Below are 22,045 nucleotides of genomic sequence, written 5' to 3' on the forward strand. Positions count from 1 at the left end.
CCACTACTTGTAGCCAACAACACTGTGCACCGCATGCCACGCCAAAATGAAAGCAAGTGAAAGCCCTATAGAATATTCGTGAATATTTTAATCCTAATGCTACAAAAGTGTAGCATTAGGATTTTAACGAAAAATGCATAAGAAATGCTAATGGAAACATTAGCTTATTTTAATGTTAATTTCTGGTGTGAACAAGTTACCATTAAATTTAATAGTTAAATTAAAGTTTACAAATTTAATATAATAATGTAATGGTGTGAACAAATTACCATTAAATTTACAAAGTTAATGGTGGGTGTGAAAACCCCTTTACATCTAAATTGTTAATCGGGTAACACCTATACAAGTGATATATGTGCTTGCCACTAGAGCAGCTAAGCCTCACCAATGGATAAGGCAATTATTTGTCTATACTAATATATTGACAATATATTAATCAAGCAATTCATATGGATTGCCTCTCTCTAGGCATGAGACTTACATTTCAAACATGAGGTTAGTCTTAATACAAAAAAATTAAACACCTTTATAAATCTTTTGACTAACAACAAATATAGTTAATTAGGTTTTGAATTTATAGTTTGTATCTAACATATATTAGAAACAATTATATTTTGTAATTCTTTTCTTAGTTTTACCTGGGTCTGAGTAGTAGTATTAGCATTCTTAAAATTTATTGTTCTATATTCTAAGTAAAGCACATGGCAAAGTAATTATTTGTTAAATTAATTAATTTATGTGTTTGAGTTTAAGGGTATATACAATTTTTTATTTCTAGGCTAAACTTTGTTTGTGTAGTGCACCTTATCTCTCTCCCTTTAAACCAATTGGAAAAGAGGCAATTGCTTGATGAGAGAGTCCTTAATGGCTATTTTATCCCCATTTATCCCCCAAGGTTCCAAGGATCCACGGTAATAGTATATCCAAATCTCATCCCATGATCACATGTGCTACACTCACCCCCCCTTCAGAGATGTCAATGTCCTCATTGACTATTGACTAACAACCCCTATTGAGCCGCCTTTATTTCCGCATTGAATCTATTAATCCTTCTATAGGACATTGACTATTGACTAACAACCCTTACTGAGCCAAGGGGAACCAACACCTCCATTTCCGCACTGAATCTACCAATCCTTCTATTGTGTAGATTAACTATTCCATGTAAGTCAACTAATCATCCACCCGTACCACCTCCATTTTCGCACTGAATCTACCAATCCTATCAATTCTTCTATTGTGTAGACTAGTTATTCCATTTCCGCACTAAATCTACCAATCCTTCCATTGTGTAGACTAGCTATTCCATGTGAGGCAACTAGTCATCCACCCGTACCGCCTCCATTTCCGCACTAAATCTACCAATCCTTCTATTTTGTATACTAGCTATTCCATTTCCGCACTGAATCTACCAATCCTTCCATTGTGTAGACTAGCTATTCCATGTGAGGCAACTAATCATCCATCCGTACCGCCTCCATTTTCACACTGAATCTACCAATCCTTCTATTGTGTAAACTAGCTATTCCATTTCCACACTGAATCTACCAATCCTTCCAATCCTTCTATTGTGTAGATTAGCTATTCCATTTCCACACTGAATCTACCAATCTTTCCATTGTGTAAACTAGTTATTCCATGTGAGGCAACTAGTCATCCACCTATACCGCCTCCATTTCCGCACTGAATCTACCAATCCTTCTATTGTGTAGACTAGTTATTCCATTTCCGCACTGAATCTACCAATCCTTCCATTGTGTAAACTAGTTATTCCATGTGAGGCAAATAGTCATCCATCTGTACCGCCTCTATTTCCGCATTGAATTTATCAATCCTTCTATTGTGTAGACTAGCTATTCATTTCCGCACTGAATCTATCAATCCTTCCATTGTGTAGACTAGTTATTCCATGTGAGGCAATTAGTCATCCATTCGTACTCCTTCCATTTTCGCACTGAATTTACCAATCCTTCTATTATGTAGATTAACTATTCCATGTGTGTGTCTCACGGTGGATACCTTCGTCCGTGGATACTCCACACAAGAGGAAGAACGTATGCATGGATGCCTAATATGTACGATTTCAAATTTAGGGGTAGGAATATACCTTACTCAATGGTATATTATATTTTTAAGTAGCCACTAATCAATGTGGATTAGTGGCTCCGATACCAACTGTAGCACATCTTATCTCTCTCCCCTTAAGCCAACTGGAAAAAAGGAAATTACCTTATAAGAGAGCCTTTAATGGCTATTTTATCCCCATTTATCCCCCAAGGTTCCAAAGATCAACGGTGATAGTATATCTAAATCTCATCCTAGTAAAAACATACTTTGCATGTAACATCTGATTAATAAAATTATTTTTTAGTAATTCTTCATTTACTTTATTTAGTCTTGGAGTGTACTAAATATATTTATATTCTAATAACTATAAAAAAATTATTCTTAGTAATTTATTTTTTACTTTTCTCTGGGTTGGATATTTAAGTTTCCTTAAATTTTAGTGTTTTAAATATATTTATATTCCCAAGTAATAATTTTCATATATTATCTTTATCAATAATATTTACTTACTAATTATTTTTTTTTCACTTCAGGATATTCTAAGTACATGGTATATGTTGTATAGTATTGTATGTGTATATATATATATATATATATATATATATATATATACACACACATATAGATATCAAAAGGAAAAAATTGTATAAAACTATTGATTTTTGTACTCATCCAGCATTTGCTGGACAATGTCTATTGAGATAATAAGGAGGAGTTACTGAACTTTTTTGGCTGTTAGATCTGTCAAAAGGTTATTTCCTTAACCATATGTTACTGAAATATTTTAATAAGATTTTGTCTTTGGCTAATAATTGTTTGCATCATGCATGTTTGGGCAAGAATCAAAATGGCACTATCTGCTCCCTCAATCTCAATCCCTCTGAATCTCTTAACAGCATGCAGCAAGCTATATGGAGCAAAGGTTAGGCATGGGGAAGGTGCTCTATAGATTTGCAAACAAAGTTATGGGTTGAAAGCTTAATTTCAACCATACAGATACTCATTGAGGTGTTGGCCTCTGAAAAGAATGCTAAACAAAGTTGGTGATTAGATTCCAAATGCACATGTTAATCTCCATAAGAACTTAAGGTTACTGCTTGAACTGGGAATTTCTTGGTAGTGGGACAATAAACAAGATTGCTGGCTCAGCCAAAAGAATGTCTAGTCTTAAGTGAGCTAGGGCAGCGCTTGCTTTTGCCAATTGCCTTCATGAATAACCACACTGTGTTTTCTGCTTGCTGCCTCGAGTCAAGCAGGTTCTTAAGCTTCACATCAGCACTTCATGGTGGGAGAAAGAGCCTAGAGCAAGAGAAAGAGCAATGTTTGTGTACCCGTGCTTACAACATTATTTTAGTTTCTCCAACTCGAAGTTAGTGTCCAATTTACAGTTTCTCGGATGCGAACATAAATTGATTATAAGAGTCTATCAAATCGTTCATAGTCATCTTACAGGTTTAATCTGGAAGGATATTAGCAAAGTATATGCAAGCCACTTGTATGGACAATGGCGAGGTGCTGAGAATGGTAAGGATAATCTAGGTTGTGAGGATATTGTGAAGTGTTTTATAGTTTCAAAGGCATTTCCTCCAGGCTTAATACTTGCTGTTGGATGTGATGCTGCCTTAGAGATCCAGCAAGAGATTATTGATAATATGTGAACAAAAAAAACTTTGCCAACCAGGCTAGTCAGATATAAAATTGTATTTAACCATATCATTAGTATAACAGAACAAACGTTCTGAAAGAATGATCAAATTCTACAACCTATGATGCAGCTATCAATCAACTGGGATGATTAGTTTTGCACATACATTCAGCCACTGGGTAGCCCAATACGTCCCGCCCTTTTTTCTCCATCCACATGGCAGGCTGGCCAACCGATTCTCGGTGTAATTCCCGGATGGCAGCGTTGAAGTCTCTCTGGGGAAGGCTCGAATTGAGGAAGAAAGGTAGCATTTCTCTCTTGTTAGGGGTTATATGCTTCCGATGGCCTGTGTAAGCTCTATGTCCCTGTTGCGGCAAGATCAAAATGTTCTATTAGATTTAAAAGAAATTCAAAACTGCATCTTACCTTGAGAGCGTGACCCATGTTTCCTCCATGAGATGGCATGAACACGTCGCTGTTTAAAGAGACGACGTAGTCAATTGCTGCGAGCCTGGACGCCTTGCTGCGAAAGGCCTCCAGCTCTTGAGGAGTTGCAATGTCGTGCTTGTTGACCAAGTTTGGGAATTCCTGCTTGAGTTGCTGCAAAGCTCGTGATCCTCCAAATGGTTCCCCCCCAGCCCAGTAAATCCGGGTCCAGGACGTGGCTCCAAGTCCTCGAAGCAACCTGCACAGATACAACACAATAAGCATCATCACGATCTGGAATGGAGCTTTCAAAAACAAAGAAGCACAATAGCGAAAATTAAAACAACAAAAAGCCCATGACGAGCACGACCGACGACTTCTTGAATGCAAAGTGCAACTCCCAAGGATTACGATTTCATGACTTCAAAGAAACAGTCTGTCTCTTACGGGACCCGGGAACGGCTTACTCCGTTTTCTTGCTGGCCTCACGAATCTCAGCCGCAATAATATGCAGGGCATTTAGTGGTGCGATAGTGGAGCAAGCAGTACTAGAAAGACAATAAGTACACCCCAGTCACAACACTAGAAGGCAGCACGAGAAGCAGTAGTTGTAAATGTCGCCAATCAGAAAAATGAGCTGGCTGGGATCAGGCGAGCAAAAAGATCATGCAAAGCATGATGGTCAGCTGAATAATTGCATCCCTCTCTACGACAACGACGGTTGAAAAGAATTGCGCTAGGACAGCGACACACAAGATCGATCGCAAAGCATACAACCAAGCTGCTAGAAGCTCTGCATAAAGTATCCATGCACAAAACTACAAAGAAGTTGCGATGATCCGGAAAGAAAGCAGCGTGCAATAACATAATGCCGGCTCAATAGCAACCAAAAGAAAAGGCAGCACGAACGATCCATGACCAAAGATATGGTTAAGAAACGCTTACCTTGCTACTTCTTTTGCCGTGAGCGGACAAAGTCCAGCAAGTTGACGTTCTTCTTGGGTCATGTTGGTTCGTCCAGTGAGGAGTTTCGGATTGAGGCGTCGCTCGGTCCGAATTTCTTCGTCATGCTCGGGCCCCAGGCCTGGAAGACAGCCTGTTCTAACCCACACGTCTTTTTCTAGACGCAAGTGGAGGGCCAAGTAAGGACCTTGACTCCACATTCGTTGAGTGATTTGATCGCCAAGTGCCTGTATCGGAGCTGCAAATCGAAGGGCGTGGAACGCTACCTGCTCACCAATAAAAAACAAGCGAGTTGTAAAGTGGAAGATAAAACTAAGACTATCTGCGCTTACTTTGCAACGAAGCTTCTGGAGGTCTGCTGGTAGATCTTTGGACAACCGCGAGTCGAGGCCTCGTAGTAAGAGAATGCCATCTCTCCTAAGCTGGAAAGGCAAGAACAAAAAAGAAAGGGTCAGAAAATCTAGCTCTGGCTAAGCTGTGCTTACTCGTTTTGAGTAGTGTTGCTTGAACCATTCCGGGCTAGCGTTCAAAGGCGTCCGCTTCTCCTCGGCTGGTCGCGTTCCGATATGAGTCGAGGGCAGCGAAGTTACGATCCTCACGTCGGCTTGCAAGCTCGTCTTGAAATGCTCGAAATCGAAGATGTCAGAAAATTCACTGATCGCGAGGAGATAAAACAATGATAAGCCACACGGGATCCAAAGAGAAAAGAAGAGACGAATGCCCACCTATCATCGCCCCATATAACATTGACTTGCATGATCGGAACCACGAGAGCAGCGCCGAGGATACGCGCGATGACCACGGCATCAACTATCTGGTTGCGTTGCTGGTTCAATCCTCCCGAGACGACGACAACCAGATAGTTCCTCCTGTCCGAAAGGATGCGGGACGAATCCAGTCCGTAGCGATCGCTGAATTTCAAGCACGGCTTGTAGCCCTGATCGTCTGGCTGCTGCCAAAAGTCCCTCTCTTCGTTCGTGAGATTCCCAAGCACGAAATTCTTCGATGTAGATGGCGCTAGATCATCGCGATGGCGATCCAAGGCATCCTTGCCGCCGTTGTCGAAGAAGCTGGAGGTGGAGGTGGCTTTGTTGTTGCAATTCTCGTCGCCGGGATGCCATCGGCTCAAGAACACGAACATGCTCAAGACGCCAAAGCCTGCGATGAGAATCCCCCAAAGGCTCACAATGTAGGTTGCCCGGCTAAAGAATCGCTTCGTGGGCCGCTTCTTGGGAGAGAGGAGTAAGGCGGTGAGCGCTGTGCTGGGAACGAGCGCTGGAATCGTTATCAGGGACGGCTTGCTGATCGCCATGGATCAAAGCGCGAGAGGAGAAGGAGAGAAAAAGATCTGTCCTGGACGGAAATATTTCGGCGGTGGAGTGGATCGCGATCTCAGCTTAGAATCCCAGCGACGCCTCCTGCTATCCGTGCTCCCTGTTCTTGGCGGTCCTCCAGCTGCGATCCCTGTGGCCGCATTCGTATGCGTCGCCTTGTCGCATGCTGCTCCCAAACATCCACCGAGCAAGAGTGTGGCGAGGCGATCGATCGACGAAACCACCGGCGCAACCTAGCGCCGCGCTGGATCGATGGAGGAATGCGACCGCGCACGACCGATACCAAATGCTGAGGAGACGCTTGAGCGAACATAAGAACCCTAAGCCTCTTCTCAAACGTGGAGCCTTGATCTCCAAGAAAACTAACCTGATAGGCAAAAAGAGAATGGAATGGAGAGAGAGAGAGAGCACTGGTCTTTCCTGCCAGCTCATGGGCCTCCTTTCCACGTCTCTGCCACGTCACGGGTAAGATACATACTCCGTAGAATTCTACAGCCAGCTGGAAAGCTAATGGTTAGTTGGGTGGTTTCAATAGTTGTTTGATTTGGAATTTTCTCATCCTTTTGGCACTATTACGTTAAAATAATCTCTGGAAATATCAGCTATAGAAAATTTTAAGCCATAATTTAATGTTTTTCTGGTTGAAAGAGAGATGTCAGCTTTGGTGTGCACAATGCAGCTGGAGGCCAACTTATGGACACACACAAAAAAAAGAGTGTAGGTAGATAGATAGGCAGCTCTCTTTGCTTTGGTGGTTTGGAAAGGTCTTAGCATTGGCTGCCTGCTTTCTAGATTTGCTTTGAGCATTCCTGCAAGAAAAAGAGAAAGAGAAAAGAAAAAATAGAGAAAAAAGAGATGAGCAAAAGAGTTAATAAAGAAAGGAAGCCAAGAAAGAGACTCAAGAACAGCTCTAGCACTCCAGCCAGCAGCAGCGTTGTTTCTTGTTTGGAGGTGTATCCAAGTCCTTTGTGGTTTGCTGTCAATCCTGCCTGTAACACAACTGTGAAAGCAGCAGTAGCAGTAGCAGTAGCAGCAGCAGCAGCAGCAGCAACAGTGGACTTTGGTTCTCTTTCTCTCCGAGTCCTGTTCTTCCCGCGCCTTGCATAAAAATTCTTACAATATATCTCTTACTAGCAAGAGAGAAAGCAGCAGTACCTTATTATTCCTGGTGTACAGGAGCTTTGCATTGAATCGGTTGATGCTATCTCTCTCCTTTGTTTTGGCACGGCAGCTTTTCTTACATGCCTATCTTCTCGTCTCGATTTTTGACTCCGCCTGACACCGATATCCTCCTGCAGTATGTATAACTAATAAGGATCCAATGCTGGATTAGCTCAGCATGGCTAAGCTAAGACGGTTCCAAAGGCTTGAAACTAATCTGAGGAAAAACAGCCATACCTCTCCACCAGCGCGGGCGATTGTTCGTACGTTTGTGATGCTCCTTGCTTGGTTGCTCTGGCATTCTTGTCCGCCATGGAGCTCGTATCTCCATCATCTCCATCGCCAACTGCTTGTCGTCACGGCTCCAGCTGCATCACTGCATGTGAGAACAAAGGAGAAAAAACAGAAATAAATGAATAAGAAAAACCATGTTAAGAAACATTTAAAAAAATGTCTCGCACCTCACAGGTCTGAGATATCCTGCCGCTGCCAAAGCCCTTGAAGTCATGTGTTTGCATTTAGACGTTCACGTACAGCTCTAGCAATTTGCCTCGGAGAAGACCCAAGTTCGTTGGCAGCAGCAGCAGAGCAGGATCCAAAGTTTCTGTCTTCTTTATGTTTTCTTTTCCTCCTTTCTCCTGTCAAACGAACGCGTAAGAGCATTAGATGAAGAGAGACTCATACCTTCTAAGTCGGAAGATTATATCTTCACCGAGAGAACAAACTGCTCCAATCGCTGAGCAAAAATCTCCTCCACGGCCACTTGCTTGGTAAACAGAGGGAAGAATCTCTCTGGTACCACCAGCACGAACCAATATTTCGGCGGTGGAGCTCGGCCTTGCTTCTCACACCAATCGTCCAAAAACTCGATTACTTTGCCAACGTACTTCCACTTGATCGAGCTCTCCAGCGTCACTGCCACTCGAAAAATCAGTCCAGTGACAGTCCTCCCAGGCGTCAAAAAGGAATCAACGGTCCCCTCTGGCTTCATCACAGGCTTCACGTAGTGCTCCCATCCCAGAAAATGTAGAGGAAGTTTATCCTTGTGATGCAACTGACCACGACTCGTGAAGAGCTCAGCATATAAATAAGTCTTTCCCGAGCTCTTGTCAAAGTACTGGCAAACGGCTCGCTGTGGTCGTATCGTTTTCCGGAATTCTTTCTTCCCGTCGTCTAAGCTCCGCATGACGAACGCACCACCCCGGCCTAGTTCCTCGTGCACTATTCTTTCGAATGGGACTTCTCGTAAACCAGCCAAAGCCGACACTGGAGTGTTGATGAGCTTGATTCGTTCCGTCAAACTAGTTTCCACGAGACCTGCTAGTATGACGTCTTTGGCGTACGTCGAGGCAGGGACGTACAACTTTGTAGTTGAGCTGTTTTCCTCGAAAGAATCCGAAGTCTTTCTCGAGTACCTGTTCCGTACTAGCTTTTCCATATCTCGCCTGTTTAAGTAGCTCTCGGGAAACGATTTCCAGTTAACCAGCACGGCCGCGTTGTCGACCGAGCTCTTCAAGTCCCCCAAAGTATAAGAACCCGAGTTGTAAAGGCAGCGGGGAACGCCACCAACGTAGAAGAAGCGGAGTTCCAAGTCGACAACGTCTAGCCCGAGATCCTCGAGGCAGAGCTCGCACTGTTCCAAGCTCCAGTCTTCCATATAGATAACCTTTCCTCCTGACCACCTCGAAAAATCGAAAGGACCATCTTCTCGATCGAGTGCCACGCACTGGAGCAAAGGACCTGGATGCAGGACGGGCTTGGAAGGACCATCCAGAATGAGCCATACGGTCGAGTTCACGAACTGTCCAGCCTCGGTGTAGCTTCTAAAAACTCTGGTGCTCGGACAAGTTCCCGAAAAGTTGTACAGAATCCATGTCTGGCAGTCTTTGCATCGATATACCACGGCCTTCTTCTCCAGAGCTAGAGAGACGAGCCACAGTATCCCAAAAACACTCTTTCCAATGCCTGGCGTTCCTACAAGGTGGATGTTTTTCACCTTTCCAGTTAAGTTCTTTATTTCCGCTGCGATGTCATGATAGGCCTCGTGCACCCAGAGAGATTTGTATTCCATGCTGTCCGCAAGAAATGGAATTCTGCCGGGAAAGTGGATGACATTACGGGGCTTGAATATGTTCTCGTCCGGGGACATCGACTTTACCATTTCAAAGACTTCGTTTGCAAAGGCTTGATACTGTGAGCCACCTGAAAGAAGAACAAAAGCACGGTAAAAAACGTTTCTTCTGAAAAGTATTGAAATTTACCATAAGATAATCCATTATCAGCAACAACTGAATACATAGAAAAGATGTGAGAAGAAAGACAACTAAGAATTTCGAAACTGCATACCTGGACAGCCTCGAGCTTCAAGAGCCGTTGCTTCGGACTTTCCATCACCAAAACCCCACTCTCGGACCTCCTCAATATCATCCAGACCCTTGCCTTCTCCGTCCACCTGAAGAACATCTGTACCAACACACAGAGTCGAAACATCCAGCTTCCAGAAACTAGCAATCTTCTGCACATCCAGCTTCCTTCCTGGAGCAAGAGCAAAGCGTTGCACTGTGCCAGAGTACCGGACCCAAATTCTTTCCTTCATCATCGCGTCACGCCTCCGAGACAGTGAAGGATTAAAGAGAGGTTCTCCTTCCCCTTCTTCTGCGCAACTTTATTCTCCACTTTAACGGATACGGCTTCGTCATCGAGCACAAAACATACAGAGACAGAATCAACAGTGCTCAGAAAAAAAAAACATTAGGTAGTACCAGAAACATACTTCAAATTGATCCACATTACCTTATATATACAAATCGTAACTAGAGGAGGCCGCATTCTTACACTACTGTCTCCAAAATTCTCGAGCCTCACAGTGTTATTCTTATAGAGTTTCATCCTGAGGCTCTGTCCAAAACGCTGGTTAGCTCTAGCAAAACAGGCCGTCGGCTTGAACCTTTTATCAGTAGTCTGAAGGCGGGTCGTGCATGCTTCTTTGAGAACCACCAAGCTCATCGCCCGAGCTCCGCTTGCTGAGGCTGGCCCGTTGCATCAACCGGACTAGAGACTGGACAACCTCGGACATTGGAGGCCTAAACTCGGGCTCAGGCTGCATAGAAAGTAACAGAATGTCGACCGAGTGAATCAGCAAACACTTATTTACCTGAACACACGACGAGATAACGTCTGCGAAGCGAGACAAAGACTTGGCTGGATAGATGCCTTTCAACGCAGGGTCCACCATTTTAGACAGCGCATCAATATCGTGGAGTTGAGGTGTGGCCCATCTCACCAGCGACTGCTCCGAGCGTGCTCTTGAACTGAATAGAACACCTCTTTAGCTAATGGAACATATAACCTTGAAAACTAGGAAACCTTACCTGTCCAGAGGCTTACGCCCTGTCAGTAGCTCCAGCATCACCACTCCAAAACTGTACACATCGCTTTTAACGGTATAAACACCAGACATTGCAAACTCAGGAGCACTGTAGCCAAAGGAACCCAGCATTTGTGCCGCAACCTGCCAGTTTTTTCCTATCAGCAAAGGAATAAAAGAGAATTCAAAAGCGCTAGTTCTTCAGACCTGTCGATCGGACGACGTGGAACTCAAAGCTGCAAGCCCACAGTCAGTTAAATGTGGACTCATATCATCGTCGAGTAGAATGTTGGCGGACTTAAAATTGCGATGTACAACCGCTGGCGAACATACCTCGTGCAAATACCTGTCAGCATAGTTGTAATTAGCCAAGTTCTTATGAAATAGATATCAGCACTTACTCAAGTGCTCGCGCAGCTCCTAACGCAATTTTGACTCGTTGATTCCATGATAGCCGTTTACTCGTCTCATCAAGAACGTGCAACATCTCATGAAGTGTTCCTCTGTTGAAATACTCATACACGAGCAGCCGTTGTCCATGCTCTGCACAGTATCCGACAAGCTCTGTAACATTTGTGTGCCGCAGACGAGCAATGGTAGAAACAAATGCAAGAAACTCTTCATTTGTTTGTACCGTGGATCCTGATGCGTCGAGCTTCTTGACAGCTAACGGCTGCACCATCGGATTTGTCAGTCTGGTGCCAATTACGCATTGTGCTTACCGTGCCATTTTGAAGCTCTGCACGATAGACTCTTCCCAAAGAACCTTCACCCAAAAGATTTTCTTGCGCAAAGCTGTTCGTGGCAGCCTGAAGATCGGCGACGGAGTAAGAAGTTGCAGCAACCGACGCCTTCGAATTTTTGTGTTTTATAGGACTACGCTCAGCAGCTGGAGTCTTTAGCGGTGGTGGCTTTAAGACTTTTTCGGGAGGAGAAAGTCTTGTTTTCTGTTCCATTTTAAGCTCTTTCACTGATTTTGCAAGAAGACCGTTAGCTAGAATGCACAACTCAATAGAAGAGCATACCTTTAGCAGGAGCATTATGAGGAGTTAGCCATGAGCTCTCCATTTTCTTTTCCAGGTCCGGTTTTCCTTTTCTCTTACGCATGTAGCATACAGCGACAAGGCCAGCGATAACAGCAGCCAATACCAATGCAACAATTATACCAGCCATTGTTCCTTGTGACAAACCGCCACTTTCAGCGTCTTTAGACTGCCTTGGTGAAGACTTGGCCCCAGGACTTTTTCCTCCAGCTTGTGCTCGTGGTGGAGGTGGAGGAGGCGTGAAAGGAGGTGGAGGGGGAGCCGGCGAAGTACTAAAATTGTTCCCACCGTCCCTGTAAAAGCAACGTTAGTATTTAGTACGTGTGAGGTTCCCTTCTTACCTTAAGTTGGGAATAGATCGAAGTGAGCTTGGAACCCATCCATTAAACTGATTATTTTCAACGTTTCTGAAAAAGAAAGCTTACGATAGAAAAAAAAAAAAAAACAATTAGATATCTTACAAGTCAGCAAGAGGCAAATCAGACAGTACGTTAATATCCCCGCTGAGTTTATTGTTCTGGACGTGCCTGTGTAAAAGCTGAGTTTCAAGGATGATATTTGGGGAAGAAAGGCTTACATAACGGATATGCTAATCAAACCCGCAAATGAGGAAGGAAGCGAGCCAGTAAGTTGATTAAAGGACACGTCTCTGAAAATTTCGAAAACAGTCAAGTGTCATACTTCCGAGTGCGTTTACATACTTACAGAAGATTCAAGTTGGAGAAGTTTTGAAAGACATCAGGAATTGTACCAATTAACTGGTTATGGCTCACGTCTCTACACAAAAGTGCCACGATTAAAGTGATGTTTGGTGTCAGAAGAAAACTTACATTTTCGTTAGAGACCACAAATCTTTCAGAGAGTATGGAAGACCAGTCAACTGGTTATTAGACAAGTACCTATCATAGAAAGTTTTAGGAAAATAAACAAGGCAAGGCTAGGAAGAACGTACATCTCTTGTAGTTGTGGCGGAAGCTGGTACGGGATCGCTTGACTGAGTTGATTGTTGCTCAAATCCCTACAACGAAAAATAAATTTCGTTCCCGAAAACAATCGATGAAACATACAGTATCTTGAGGTTCCGGAGCTGATCCAACGCGTATCCCAAGGACCCTCCCAAATTCTGACCGGGAAGCTTACTGAAGAACACATAAATTATAGCGCATCAAATCATCTTGCGATCTAAGTTTAGAACGTACATTGAGGTAACCCGAGGACCCGTACATAGCACTCCTTGCCATGATTCGCCGCATGGATCACCACCGGGCCCAGAGTTCCACCCAGATAGCCGCGGAGAATTCCAGCTTCCATAGAGGATCTTAAGCCCATTAACTGCGAAAACAATGTGTCAATGCTTTCCTCATATCCCAAGACTGGCATATTTGCACAACACGACTTACCATCGCCAATCTCTGTGATCGCACGAACTGTCCAGGCCACTTGCATGAGGAGCGCCAGACGAAAGAGAGCAGACCGAGCCATCGTGGTGTCTGCCAAGGCAAAAAGAAGAGATCAATCACACCGATTCGCTCAAGAGAAATCCGAACTGACTGAGCCGGATGCAGCTAGAGGAGAAATTTCGAGAGAAATGGAAGGCGCCGGATCTAAATGCCTAAGCCACGCAACAGCATTGCGAGGAATCGGCGCTCTAGAGATTCACCTGGTAGCGGCGCCTCGCGATGACGGGATTTCGATCGCTGTGCGCTTCATTCCACGGCTACCCTGGCCAATCGCCGGGCTCGTCGCGCAGCTCTCGCTACCCTACCGTGCAAGCAAGAACTAAATGCCGATGCCCTGGAGCTCTCGCAGGAGCCTCAGCCCCAATCTTAACTAGCTATTAATCTCGAAACTACGAACAAATGGTTGCTTCGTACAGCCACCCGGTAGATATGGGCAGGGAGGTCGCAAACACGTTTGGCACTGTTTGTGTGCCAGTCTGGATCCGGACAAACAGACCATTTCTCTAGTGGGCCATGGCCCATGACACGGAATGTAAGTTAACCGCCTGCTGCAGGTATTCCATCCCGCTGGACCGGCGGCGCTGGTTAAAGAGGTCGTACTGGGAGTCGAGCCGGTGACGTGCGAGAGCGATGGCCCTTCTGTGTGTAGTTAGCGGACAAAAAGAAACGCGAACCATGAATTTTTGACACGGGAACAAAAGAGTGTGAGGGAAGAGGGCCCCCACATTGAGATCACGGGCTTTGATCTTTCTTTCTTCCTTCTTTCTTGTGTGAGGACTTTGGAAGTGGGCGAACCATCAAGGCCTCCCTCCAAACAGCGAGCCATCACTTCACCGAAAGAACACATTTGATAGCTACGACTTGCGGGAAATTAAAAAGAAAGCTGGTGGTCGGTTCCACACAAAAGCAGTGCTCTGGAAGCGATTGCTAGATTCTTGTTTCGCGCTAGGGGGAGTACTGCAGCAATGAAGAGCGGTAAGAGTTAGTAGGTCCAAATCGCATCGGTTAGCTTGGAGTTTTCATACGATGGATCTAAATGCGGCAGCTGGAACTTCCCTCAACTCAAGCTCCGGGAGATAATGAGATTGATCTAGATGAGCTACCGTAAGTTGCCTGAGCTAACGTAACTACTAAAAGAAAGAAGTAGCGTACCAGGACTCAAGCTCCATGAGGTAATGAGATTGATCTAGATGAGCTACCGTAAGTTGCCTGAGCTAACGCAACTACTAAAAGGATGGAATAGCGTACCAGGAGCCACGATGACCGCTGAGTTCTTTTTCTTAAGTGGAAATCTCCTCCTGGCCAGCCTCGAAGGCGCCCCAGATCTCGGCAATCTCGTCAGCTGAGAGGGACAAGGCGTCTGTCTCAGGCACCTTTGGAGCTGTAGGCATAACGGGTGTGGCTGGCAGGGACTTGAGTCCAGCAGACTTAACTTGAAACTCGAAGCCAGGCGATGGATGATCATCCTCCAGCCAGGCATCTCTGTTGAGGTCCAGGTCCTTGAAGTCGCGTCTTTTGCCAGGAGTCCTCTCTTTGTCCTCTTCAATAATGACGCTCTCCGCTGCTGCTTTTTCGTGATCGTCATTCTCAAAGCCAAACGATGAACACCTCTGAACCGGAGCTGCAGCGTTTTTGGAACTTCCCCTGTCCTGCGATAGAAAAAGCTGTGGAGTTAAAAGAAAAGGAAGAAAACAAATAGTGGAGGTGTCATACACGGTGCAACTTTACCTCATTCGAAGAATGCGTGCACCGGTCACAGTTTTGTTCTTGTGAAGCTGTCAAATCCACAGCAACCTTATTCGAAGATGTGTCCAGATGGAATGATGACGTTGATTCTTCTCTCTGCTGTGTCCTTGAAATGTGAAACCGAGGAACCTTACCAAATAGCTCATCCGGGTTCTTCATTATGTGAAAGGAGAACTCCGAGTGCTTGGACGAACCTATCCTCGCTTCGACGGAAAGACCATTGCATGTTGAGCTTATTGACTGTCGTGGAGTGGCCGGGACGGAAGTGGAGCCTGTTCTCGTAGGGGAGTCAAGTGCCACGCTCAGATCCAGCTTGATACCATCCCTGTTTGACCTCTTGCTCTTGTCGGCTGCCATTCCCAACTTGAGCTCGAGATCTACATCCTGCTTAACTTCGTCGTCCTCCTCACCGCTGGACTGATCCAGCTCAATCATCAGAGCTAGCTTCAACGCCATCTTTTTAAGTTTCTTCGGAGTTCTTTCGAGCAGCTCCAAGAGTTCTGGATCAGGCGAGCAACTTCCAGCGTCCTGTCCCTCCTGCTCATGCAGAACCTGCTTGTCCTCCACGTTCGTATCGGTGCTTGCAATATCTACGTGCTTATCTTTGGTGTGTTCGTCCGTCGCCCCAAGGAACTTGTCTTCTAAAGCTCCTGGGACCGACAGCCGGAAGTTGAGGTTCTCCTGCGCAGCTGTAAACCTCTTTGGTGATCTAAGCCGTTTTGATCCCGAACGAGGTTCTTTGCTGAGGCAGGATGGATTTACTCCGGCTGAGTCTTCGGTCGTGACTGAAGAGCTCGACTGAATGTCGAGATGGATCGCATCACTGAAAACCGAAAACTTTTCCGATTTTAAGACGCTGTTCGTCGACACAGGAACAAGCTTCATGGCTGGCGCTGTTGGATGGTGAAAGTTACCAGATGTAAAAGTCTTGACTGGTGAGGAATGCCTGCGACAGTGTTGAGGCTTCAAACTGTTTAACGGTAGTTCCCGCAGAGCTGACCTTCCTTGAGCTTTGGCCTGTACTACCGAAGGGTTAGACATTCACTGACATTTGATAATTCACTTTGTTCATCTTACCGTAACATCTTTCGGCACTTGAGGAGGCTTTGCAGTCTCAGTCCTTGCACCCGGCAGGGATTTTTGAAACCGTGCTGCCGAAGCATTCAAGACAAAGTTACTGCTCCCGGTCCTTTTGTTAGGAGAACCTTTCCGAGGCGATCTTCGCCCCGGAGACTTCCTGCTGGGGGACCGTCGGCGCTGACGATTCGTAACAGCGGCTAGTTCCTCGCTGCTTAAAGATGAATGCGACGATGTACACCGTCCCCTTGACTTATCTGGAGAGACAGCGCGAAAGACCAGAGTCTGGTAGCACGGTAAACCAAGTCCTCTGGTCAGTGGAGCAGCTTCGGCCAAAGATTTCGTGGCAGCGGCTTCAACCTTCTCACCAGAGATCTCGGTTGCTTGCTGAGTCTCTTCGTCGTCCTTTCTGTCTGCAGCGTGACCGTCGTTAAACTTGAAGTTGGCAACCTTCAAACAAGCGATGGTAGCCAAGTGATCCGGACTCGGCCTTACGGAGTCCCCCGCCAAATCTCGCTTGCCTTCCTTTTGACTGGAGCACCGAGAGAGTGCCGCCTCTTTCGCGCTAGAAGATCTTGTAAGGCTGCCTTCTTTAGCACTTGAAGATCTGCTCAGCGAGAGAACCCCGCTCTTATCGGCTTCCATGAACTTCAGCAAAGTTCGTTTAGGCTGTTCTCCCCCTTGTAAATCGTGGATGCCACTAGTGATGGCCTTCGCTCCTAGCAAATCCCGGCACCTTGTTCTCGATGGAGACAAAGGGTGTCGCCTAAGCTGCAGCGGGGGGACCTTGGAACCTCTGAGAAGCTTAGAAATACTTGAAAAACCTCTCTTCGTCTGCCCCGGGCTCTCACACTCGGTGTAAACCGGATTCATGAATGCTCTAGCTTGGTGTTTTCGAAAACCATCTTCGTCTTCCGTGTAAGACGCCCGCCTCACTGGGAAGAACACATTACCGTGTTTGTCCCAGCGACACTTCTCGGACTTTTCGGAGCCAGGGGTTGAGCGAGCGCTCGACTTACTCACACACAGACCCATTCCGCTCAAGATCCTGCGTGAAAGGAGATGATAAGCAACGAGAACGAATCTATACACAGGAACTCACTTTTGCGAAGAACAGCCGCTCCAAATGCCTCGAAAAACTCTGAAGCACTAGAACACCTCCGCGACCATTGCAATGTCATCCTCTTGGTCTAAGCACCAAAACTTCTTATGGCCTAGCGTTGTAGCGTACCATAGAAGCTGTGGTGCGTCGTCCCCACACCTCTGGACCGCCATTTTTCCCGTCAAGGAACAAAACAAGCAAATCTGGCAAGGCCACCAGAAGTCAAGCGTGAAATCACAGAATAATCCCTGTGCAGGAAGGAAACGGTAAATCTCGGCTCACTCCTCACCAAGATCTGGAACAAGACGGCCGAGCCTTTCCCTGGAGACGACAAAGAGAGAGATCTGCGCCAAGAAGCTCGAGCGTCTCCGGGCACTCAAACCCTGGCTCCTTCTTCTCACTTGATGAGGAGCCCTAAAGTATAGCAGCGCTTTTAGCAGGGTTTGTGGAACGAGAGATCCAAAGATTAAGACTCTTTGCAACGTCATTGAGCGGGAAAATTTCAAATTCGAAATGCTGCCGTTTGATCAGTCAGTGTTCAAAGGAAGTGTTCACTTTTTGTCCACTTCTTATGATATTGACAACATTGACTTCTTGTACGTGGAGAGGTGGCATGGCAAAGAAAAAAACTATAAGGCTAGTGTTTTAAGGTTACATTTGTTTTCTAGCCTGTATTTTAGTTATATTTTATTCTTATTTTTATAATATATCCTTTATTTTTGGTTTGCTTAAGCAAACTTATAAGGGATGGTAGTGGATATACTTACAATATGCTTAAATATTCTAGGATATTTTACCATCTAACAGTTGTTATTCATTTAGATTAATTTTGTATTTATAATTTATAAAATTTCTTAAACCCTTTTTAGTATTTTTTTAATTCTGTTATCTAATGGTTAATATGCATTAATATTAATCTTAAATTATAACATAAACTTTATTTGATCAATTAGATTAATAAGTAAAAATAACACTAATATTAAACAAACCAAGCATTACTACATGTAACACATAGCAATTTATTTGTTTAGTCAAAGGTAATTATCCTATAAACAGTTAGAGTCTTGGCCATTGTATTTACTTATTTCTTTTTTTTAATTTCTTAAAATTTTACTTTGAGGCTAGATTTTTTCTACAGCTAAACAGCCATTATTCCTACTAAGTTTATGGCATCAATTTTTTATTAACTAATTATTTTCATGATGAATTTACTAAATTGATAGTTTATTACTAGTTTAATACCTTTAAGTGAAAAAGAAACACTCTCATCACATCACATGTTAAAATTAACGTTTGATCTACTTTATTTATATTAAGGAGGAACATCTCAACATAGTGGAACTCTTAAGAAACTTATGGCTCTTTTAACTTTTGTTCTTAAGAATGATGGGATTATAGCCACAAATTTAGAAACAACTCATTATATTCAAAAATAGAGAGAAAGGGCTCTAATTTTTTTCTCTAATTGTTTAGGATATTTCAATTTAAATATCCTTTGTTTTAGTTTGAGTAAGACAGAAATAAGTGATCAATCTAAATTAAAGAGATTATCACGAGTTAAGCTATACTAGATAACTATTAAGATGACTATTAGTTTTAAGAGAGCCTAATTTCAATCACTACTTAAACCATATTAATTAGAGTGTTCAATCACTATACTAGGTGGGCTCTAGGGCGCAGTATTTCACATACATCCTTATTCAAAAGAAGGCATTCTTTTTTTAGATTGTAAATATAATTTATAACAAATTTTTAAAAATTAGCATTAAAATTTATTAAAAAAAATAAGAATAAAAATGAATCCCTGAATGGAAAGGGATTTGATAAGGATCAAAAAAAGATATAAAAAATAACATTCTCCCATGTTTTGAAACATCCTCAAAATGCTAAAGAGGGGTCATAGAATGACCACTTAAAGACAAATGATTTAATTTAAGAAGGATAAGGCTATGGTATAGGTGGTTTTGAATTATTAATGAGATAGTGAGAATAGACAAAGCCTTAACATCACTAGTACCTTTAAGTGTTTGAAGTGGGACTTGAACACATGTAATATTTATATCAAATTTAAAGTTAATATAACTTTAAATCACCTTTGAGGGTTTAACAAGTACTGTAGGTTAGAATAAGGACCTATGGAGGTTATGAGTGAGAGTTCTTCAAATAATCAAAGGTATAGTTAAATGATTAAAGTAGAATGAAAAATTTAGTTAGTATTTGAGTTGTTTCTTAGTCTAAATTTTATTGGCAATCAAGTATATCATCATTTGATATTAATATCCAAAGGTCCCAAGAGTGGGGCTAAACTCAAAAAATAGGATGTTAAAAGAGTATAGCTCTTCACTTTAGTTCATATATAAATTTATATAACTATGATAAAAAATAATTAGGATCTTAGGAACCATAAAAGGTTTTCCTTAAAAAGATGATGATATAATCAATGTGAGAGCATAATTTTGCAAATCTAATTTTAATATAATTATAGTATACAACTAAAGTTTAGATCACTTGAAGAAAAAGGACTTCTAGAGAATAAAAGAGTTATAACATTATCCTTATTTAGTTCAGGATAGTGTTATGAATGATAATCATAAGTGGTCAAATATGGTTGAGAATATATGTCCTTAGTGTAGTAATTTTAGCTATCTTTCATAAATGCTAGAGCAACCTAAGGAATTGGGGTGTACTTAAATAATATTCATATATTACGGAAGGACAATTTTAAAGGGCAAAGTAGCCCACATGAAATAACAAAGATAATTAAGAGTTGGAGTAACACTTTTAAAAATGCTATTTGTGGATGAGATAAAAATACAAGTAATTATATTCAAGTGAGGTGGCATTTCAAGAGTAGCCATGAGGCTATCAAGAGTGTTATCCAAAAGTTATAAAAAGGTGTTCACAAAAGAAAAATAAACTTCTATAAAGGTGTTTAAGCATGATGGTGAAGGGTTAATTAATATCAATTATTTTGGTATAACAAAAAGAGTAATATATGATCTTGGTGAAAGACATAAATGCAAGTGGTACATATTGTAAAGATAAGCTTATAAAGTTGATAATATGGAGACACTAAGTATCTCATTAGGAGGTGCCTTAGATAGCTCAAGGTGGTTAGTTCATGAAATCTTTGCCAAGAGAAATAAAATTGGCATAGCTTAAACCCAAAAATATGGAATTAAAGTCTTTTAACAAAATATATGTAATGGTGTAAAACATCAATATGTGAGCAACTTAAAAAAACAACGATCTATAAAGGTTTATATAGAGAAATGACCCATAAACAAAAGTGCAATCCCTTTTCCAATTGGTTAACTGTGTTAAAATATTTGAGGTTAAGTGTTATTGAGTTTGAGTAATAATGGGCATGTCTTGATTTTGAAGGGCACCCCCTTTTTAATTTTAAAAGCTTTACTTTTGATCTATTTTTCATCTTGAAAGTTTAAGAAATGTATTGAGTTTCAAAAGAAAGCTTTTTATTTCATATAACCTTAAACTCAATGCAATAGAAACACTTCATTCTTTTAGTTGGAAAAATACTAATTTTAAGAAACCAAGGATAACTAATTATCAATCTTTTTTGAACTATAAAGTATTTTCCCCATCCTCTTTGGCTTGATCAAATGCCCTAAAAGATTTATTAGTTAAAATGGATTATTTAGTGTCCTTTTTAGGCCTTCCCATCTTAAAATTGCTCACTACTTTGTGTCGACCCCAAAATGAATTTTTAACTCTATATTACTTTTATAAATCTAAAGTTCAACTCCTATAAAAAAAACTTAATTTTTTTTATAACATTGCCTTTCTTTTGAAAGTTGATATCATTGAATACTTTTTTTTTTAGAGTTTATTTTTCATTATAACATTTCTTTTGAAAGGTTTAATCAATAGTTGTTATTCTATGAAAGTTTAAACACATCTTGAGAGGTACAAAAGCCATTAAAATTGAGATAAACAATTGGGTTAAGTGACTTTCTAAAAAGTTCAAATTCAAAAACTTACATTTGGTATTAAAACGGTTTTGGGTTCGACTATAATGGTTAGCTAGGGGAATCACACTATATATTAAATTAATATTTGGCATTTAATTTGTTCTAACTTGTCTCAATCTAGGATGTCGAGAGTGGGGCTTTAGGAGAGTTACAACTTTTAACTTATAGTGTGAAAAGATTTTGGGAAAGTTGTAGCTTTTACCTTTTATTCACGAAGACATAAATTTATAAAGAAACATAGTGGATTGTAAGCAATGGAAAAGAACCACTTGATAGAAAAGAGCTCATGAATAAAAGTGTATCACATTTTTTAATTGATTAAAAGTGTTGAGATATTTGGGGTTAAGCATCCTTAGGTTTGAATAATATTGAGTACAATAAGAAAGTGGTGTTTAATATCATAAGGGCATTATCTAATGCCTAAAGAACTAAGTCCCTATCTAAAATGGATAAGGTCAAAAAGAATTTCGCACTATTAATGATGTTAATCTTGATGTGTGAGAGTACAAGTTGATCATATTGAGGAATCACTCCTTAAGTCATTATGGTGCAAAGTTACCCATAATTTGTATTTGTCCTTCGATTCTTATAATTTAGTTTTACTATTTGCTTTTGGCTCCATACATTCCTTTTGCTTATTCTTTTCCATGGTAGTAAAGTTT

General features: G+C 42.2%; 4 protein-coding genes across 5 annotated transcripts; all 4 read right to left on the minus strand.

Annotated features, from left to right (window-relative positions):
- Positions 1–3,749: 3,749 nt before the first annotated feature.
- LOC9646932 (O-fucosyltransferase 20) lies at positions 3,750–6,813 on the minus strand. The gene is made up of 6 exons (XM_002962231.2): positions 5,827–6,813; positions 5,587–5,755; positions 5,434–5,523; positions 5,084–5,367; positions 4,139–4,397; positions 3,750–4,077 (listed from the first exon to the last, which is right to left on the minus strand). Exons 1-6 carry the CDS (start codon positions 6,411–6,413, stop codon positions 3,850–3,852), a joined length of 1,617 nt encoding a protein of 538 aa, XP_002962277.2. The 5' UTR covers positions 6,414–6,813; the 3' UTR covers positions 3,750–3,849.
- A 212-nt stretch (positions 6,814–7,025) lies between these two features.
- On the minus strand, positions 7,026–10,246 carry LOC112347550. Its single transcript, XM_024678609.1, has 7 exons — positions 9,943–10,246; positions 9,858–9,884; positions 8,281–9,798; positions 8,058–8,234; positions 7,834–7,972; positions 7,591–7,727; positions 7,026–7,533 (listed from the first exon to the last, which is right to left on the minus strand). Exons 1-3 carry the CDS (start codon positions 10,193–10,195, stop codon positions 8,297–8,299), a joined length of 1,782 nt encoding a protein of 593 aa, XP_024534377.1. The 5' UTR covers positions 10,196–10,246; the 3' UTR covers positions 7,026–7,533; positions 7,591–7,727; positions 7,834–7,972; positions 8,058–8,234; positions 8,281–8,296.
- Positions 10,247–10,355: 109 nt separating this feature from the next.
- Positions 10,356–13,857, minus strand: LOC9646933 (protein STRUBBELIG-RECEPTOR FAMILY 8). The gene is made up of 18 exons (XM_024678602.1): positions 13,667–13,857; positions 13,407–13,496; positions 13,206–13,338; positions 13,074–13,145; positions 12,959–13,024; positions 12,837–12,905; positions 12,712–12,783; positions 12,584–12,655; positions 12,468–12,533; positions 12,348–12,413; positions 11,989–12,299; positions 11,686–11,933; positions 11,365–11,636; positions 11,171–11,309; positions 10,968–11,107; positions 10,751–10,907; positions 10,544–10,696; positions 10,356–10,494 (listed from the first exon to the last, which is right to left on the minus strand). The coding sequence occupies exons 2-17, from the start codon at positions 13,486–13,488 to the stop codon at positions 10,550–10,552; spliced, it is 2,112 nt and encodes a 703-aa protein (XP_024534370.1). The 5' UTR covers positions 13,489–13,496; positions 13,667–13,857; the 3' UTR covers positions 10,356–10,494; positions 10,544–10,549.
- A 274-nt stretch (positions 13,858–14,131) lies between these two features.
- Positions 14,132–17,814, minus strand: LOC9646934. Of its 2 annotated transcripts, XM_024678592.1 has the most exons (6): positions 17,681–17,814; positions 17,392–17,594; positions 16,290–17,337; positions 15,195–16,229; positions 14,715–15,115; positions 14,132–14,423 (listed from the first exon to the last, which is right to left on the minus strand). In XM_024678592.1, the coding sequence occupies exons 3-5, from the start codon at positions 17,322–17,324 to the stop codon at positions 14,747–14,749; spliced, it is 2,439 nt and encodes an 812-aa protein (XP_024534360.1). In that variant the 5' UTR covers positions 17,325–17,337; positions 17,392–17,594; positions 17,681–17,814; the 3' UTR covers positions 14,132–14,423; positions 14,715–14,746. The 2 variants fall into 2 exon arrangements, with proteins under 2 accessions (XP_024534360.1, XP_024534355.1); XM_024678587.1 differs by having other exon boundaries at positions 17,392–17,814.
- Between the last annotated feature and the right edge of the window lie 4,231 nt (positions 17,815–22,045).

This window comes from Selaginella moellendorffii, unplaced genomic scaffold, assembly GCF_000143415.4.
Source record: "Selaginella moellendorffii unplaced genomic scaffold, v1.0 SELMOscaffold_1, whole genome shotgun sequence".
Lineage (NCBI taxonomy): Eukaryota > Viridiplantae > Streptophyta > Lycopodiopsida > Selaginellales > Selaginellaceae > Selaginella > Selaginella moellendorffii.

What these genes read in the sequence shown, in the direction of transcription:
- LOC9646932 (XM_002962231.2), bottom strand. Translation starts at nt 6,413, where the DNA reads ATGGCGATCAGCAAGCCGTCCCTGATAACGATTCCAGCGCTCGTTCCC. An exon ending in GTTATATGGGGCGATGATAG is followed by an intron (nt 5,756 to 5,826) that starts GTGGGCATTCGT and finishes CCTCGCGATCAG; the next exon opens with TGAATTTTCTGACATCTTCG. An exon ending in AGCAACACTACTCAAAACGA is followed by an intron (nt 5,524 to 5,586) that starts GTAAGCACAGCT and finishes TTGCCTTTCCAG; the next exon opens with CTTAGGAGAGATGGCATTCT.
- LOC112347550 (XM_024678609.1), bottom strand. Translation starts at nt 10,195, where the DNA reads ATGATGAAGGAAAGAATTTGGGTCCGGTACTCTGGCACAGTGCAACGC. An exon ending in TGAAGCTCGAGGCTGTCCAG is followed by an intron (nt 9,885 to 9,942) that starts GTATGCAGTTTC and finishes CTATGTATTCAG; the next exon opens with TTGTTGCTGATAATGGATTA. An exon ending in TGATAATGGATTATCTTATG is followed by an intron (nt 9,799 to 9,857) that starts GTAAATTTCAAT and finishes TTCTTCTTTCAG; the next exon opens with GTGGCTCACAGTATCAAGCC.
- LOC9646933 (XM_024678602.1), bottom strand. Translation starts at nt 13,488, where the DNA reads ATGGCTCGGTCTGCTCTCTTTCGTCTGGCGCTCCTCATGCAAGTGGCC. An exon ending in TTCTCCAACTTGAATCTTCT is followed by an intron (nt 12,656 to 12,711) that starts GTAAGTATGTAA and finishes CGAAATTTTCAG; the next exon opens with AGACGTGTCCTTTAATCAAC. An exon ending in TCATAATGCTCCTGCTAAAG is followed by an intron (nt 11,934 to 11,988) that starts GTATGCTCTTCT and finishes TTGCAAAATCAG; the next exon opens with TGAAAGAGCTTAAAATGGAA.
- LOC9646934 (XM_024678592.1), bottom strand. Translation starts at nt 17,324, where the DNA reads ATGGGTCTGTGTGTGAGTAAGTCGAGCGCTCGCTCAACCCCTGGCTCC. An exon ending in AAGTGCCGAAAGATGTTACG is followed by an intron (nt 16,230 to 16,289) that starts GTAAGATGAACA and finishes TCGGTAGTACAG; the next exon opens with GCCAAAGCTCAAGGAAGGTC. An exon ending in GCACGCATTCTTCGAATGAG is followed by an intron (nt 15,116 to 15,194) that starts GTAAAGTTGCAC and finishes TTTCTATCGCAG; the next exon opens with GACAGGGGAAGTTCCAAAAA.